The 1,423-nt window shown below is 42.9% G+C and overlaps 1 protein-coding gene across 1 annotated transcript in view; it reads left to right on the forward strand.

Annotated features, from left to right (window-relative positions):
- Positions 1-1,234: 1,234 nt before the first annotated feature.
- LOC116852416 overlaps positions 1,235-1,423 on the forward strand; it is a 3,094-nt gene continuing 2,905 nt past the window's right edge. The window contains exon 1 of the mRNA XM_032832752.1: positions 1,235-1,279. Coding sequence (XP_032688643.1) covers positions 1,235-1,279 — 45 coding nt within the window. The remainder of the gene's footprint in view (positions 1,280-1,423) is intronic.

A 1,423-nucleotide genomic window follows, 5' to 3' on the forward strand; every position in this document is an offset into this window, starting at 1 on the left:
AAAATATGAATTCTAACAATTCGTTTGCCACGTTACGCTACGCCGTAGAAGCCGTTCCTTTCTTTGATGGTCAGAACATACTGTTAGAATATTTTATAGAAGGATGCGAGCTGGCGAAATCTATGCTGCCAGCTGATAGTGAAACTTACTTGACTAAAATTATTCATACGCGATTAACTGGTGAAGCCCGACGTTCTGTGCAGGGTCAAGATTTTTCGCGAATTAACCAACTAACGGCGTATCTAAAAAATGTTTTTGGGCCCACTAAAAGCTTATACGAATTACAAGCTGAACTAGGACGAGTGTACCAATTAGCGGGCGAACAAATAGTATCTTATGCCAACCGTGTAAAAGCAATAGGGAAACGCATCCTAGAAGCCTACCGCACTAACGTTAACGGACCTATAGGTGAAGCAGCCAGAATATCATTAGAAAAAGAAATGTGTCACAGTTTTATTAGAGGATTAATACCGGAGATAGAACAAAGAATCTCCCGAGACTTAAACGTAGCGGGCACGGTAAACGAAGCACTAAGAATAGAAAGGGAGTTACGCGCGATTAACGAATTGCGTGGCACACTAAATCCACCCGCCGCCGCTAACTTACATACTTGCCAGATCTGTAAAACTTCTGGTCACACCGCGGATAATTGTCGTTATTTACGAAGTCCCAACTTGGGTAATGATATTTTAGTTTGTCAACTCTGTAAAAAACGGGGCCATAGCGCAGATAATTGTAGAACAAGAGACCGCGCCGGCACGGCTTCCGTAAAACTAGTACAGAACAATACAATTACATGCCAAATTTGCTCGAAATCCGGTCATACTACCCAAACCTGTCGAACAACTCACAATCAGCCTATCGTTACTTGTTATAATTGTCAAAGACCCGGTCATCTTGCTAAAAACTGCCAACTACATCGTAATCAATTAAATATAATTTGCCAGAGTTGCCAGAGATCCGGTCACACCGCGAGAGATTGCCGAAGTCGCTCAGTTACTACTAATGCTGTTCTCTGTCAGTTGTGTAATAAAACGGGCCACGATGCAAAAAATTGTTATACGAATCGGAACATCTCACTTAGTAATGCTGTAGGGACGTGCCAATGGTGCGAGCGCCCAGGTCATACCGCATCTCAATGTCGTATGAGACAACCCAACAATCAAAATTCGTTATTAAGTAATAGTTCAATTATATGCCAATTATGTAATAAGATCGGGCATAAAGCGAAAGAATGTCGCGAAACCCAACCGACTTCAAGTTTACCGAACCAATGCAGGTATTGCAAAGAAACGGGTCATTCATTGGAAAATTGTGTTCTGAGAATCGAAAATAATAACCGGAGACAGGGAAACCAAGTGAGTTCTTCGATTACGGGCGCGACTCGGGGAACTGGGCCGCCGGAACTGGGCGCCCAGTAATA

The sequence above is a fragment of the Odontomachus brunneus genome, unplaced genomic scaffold, assembly GCF_010583005.1.
Source record: "Odontomachus brunneus isolate Ranch 3 - 2012 unplaced genomic scaffold, Obru_v1 Obru_scaffold_223, whole genome shotgun sequence".
Lineage (NCBI taxonomy): Eukaryota > Metazoa > Arthropoda > Insecta > Hymenoptera > Formicidae > Odontomachus > Odontomachus brunneus.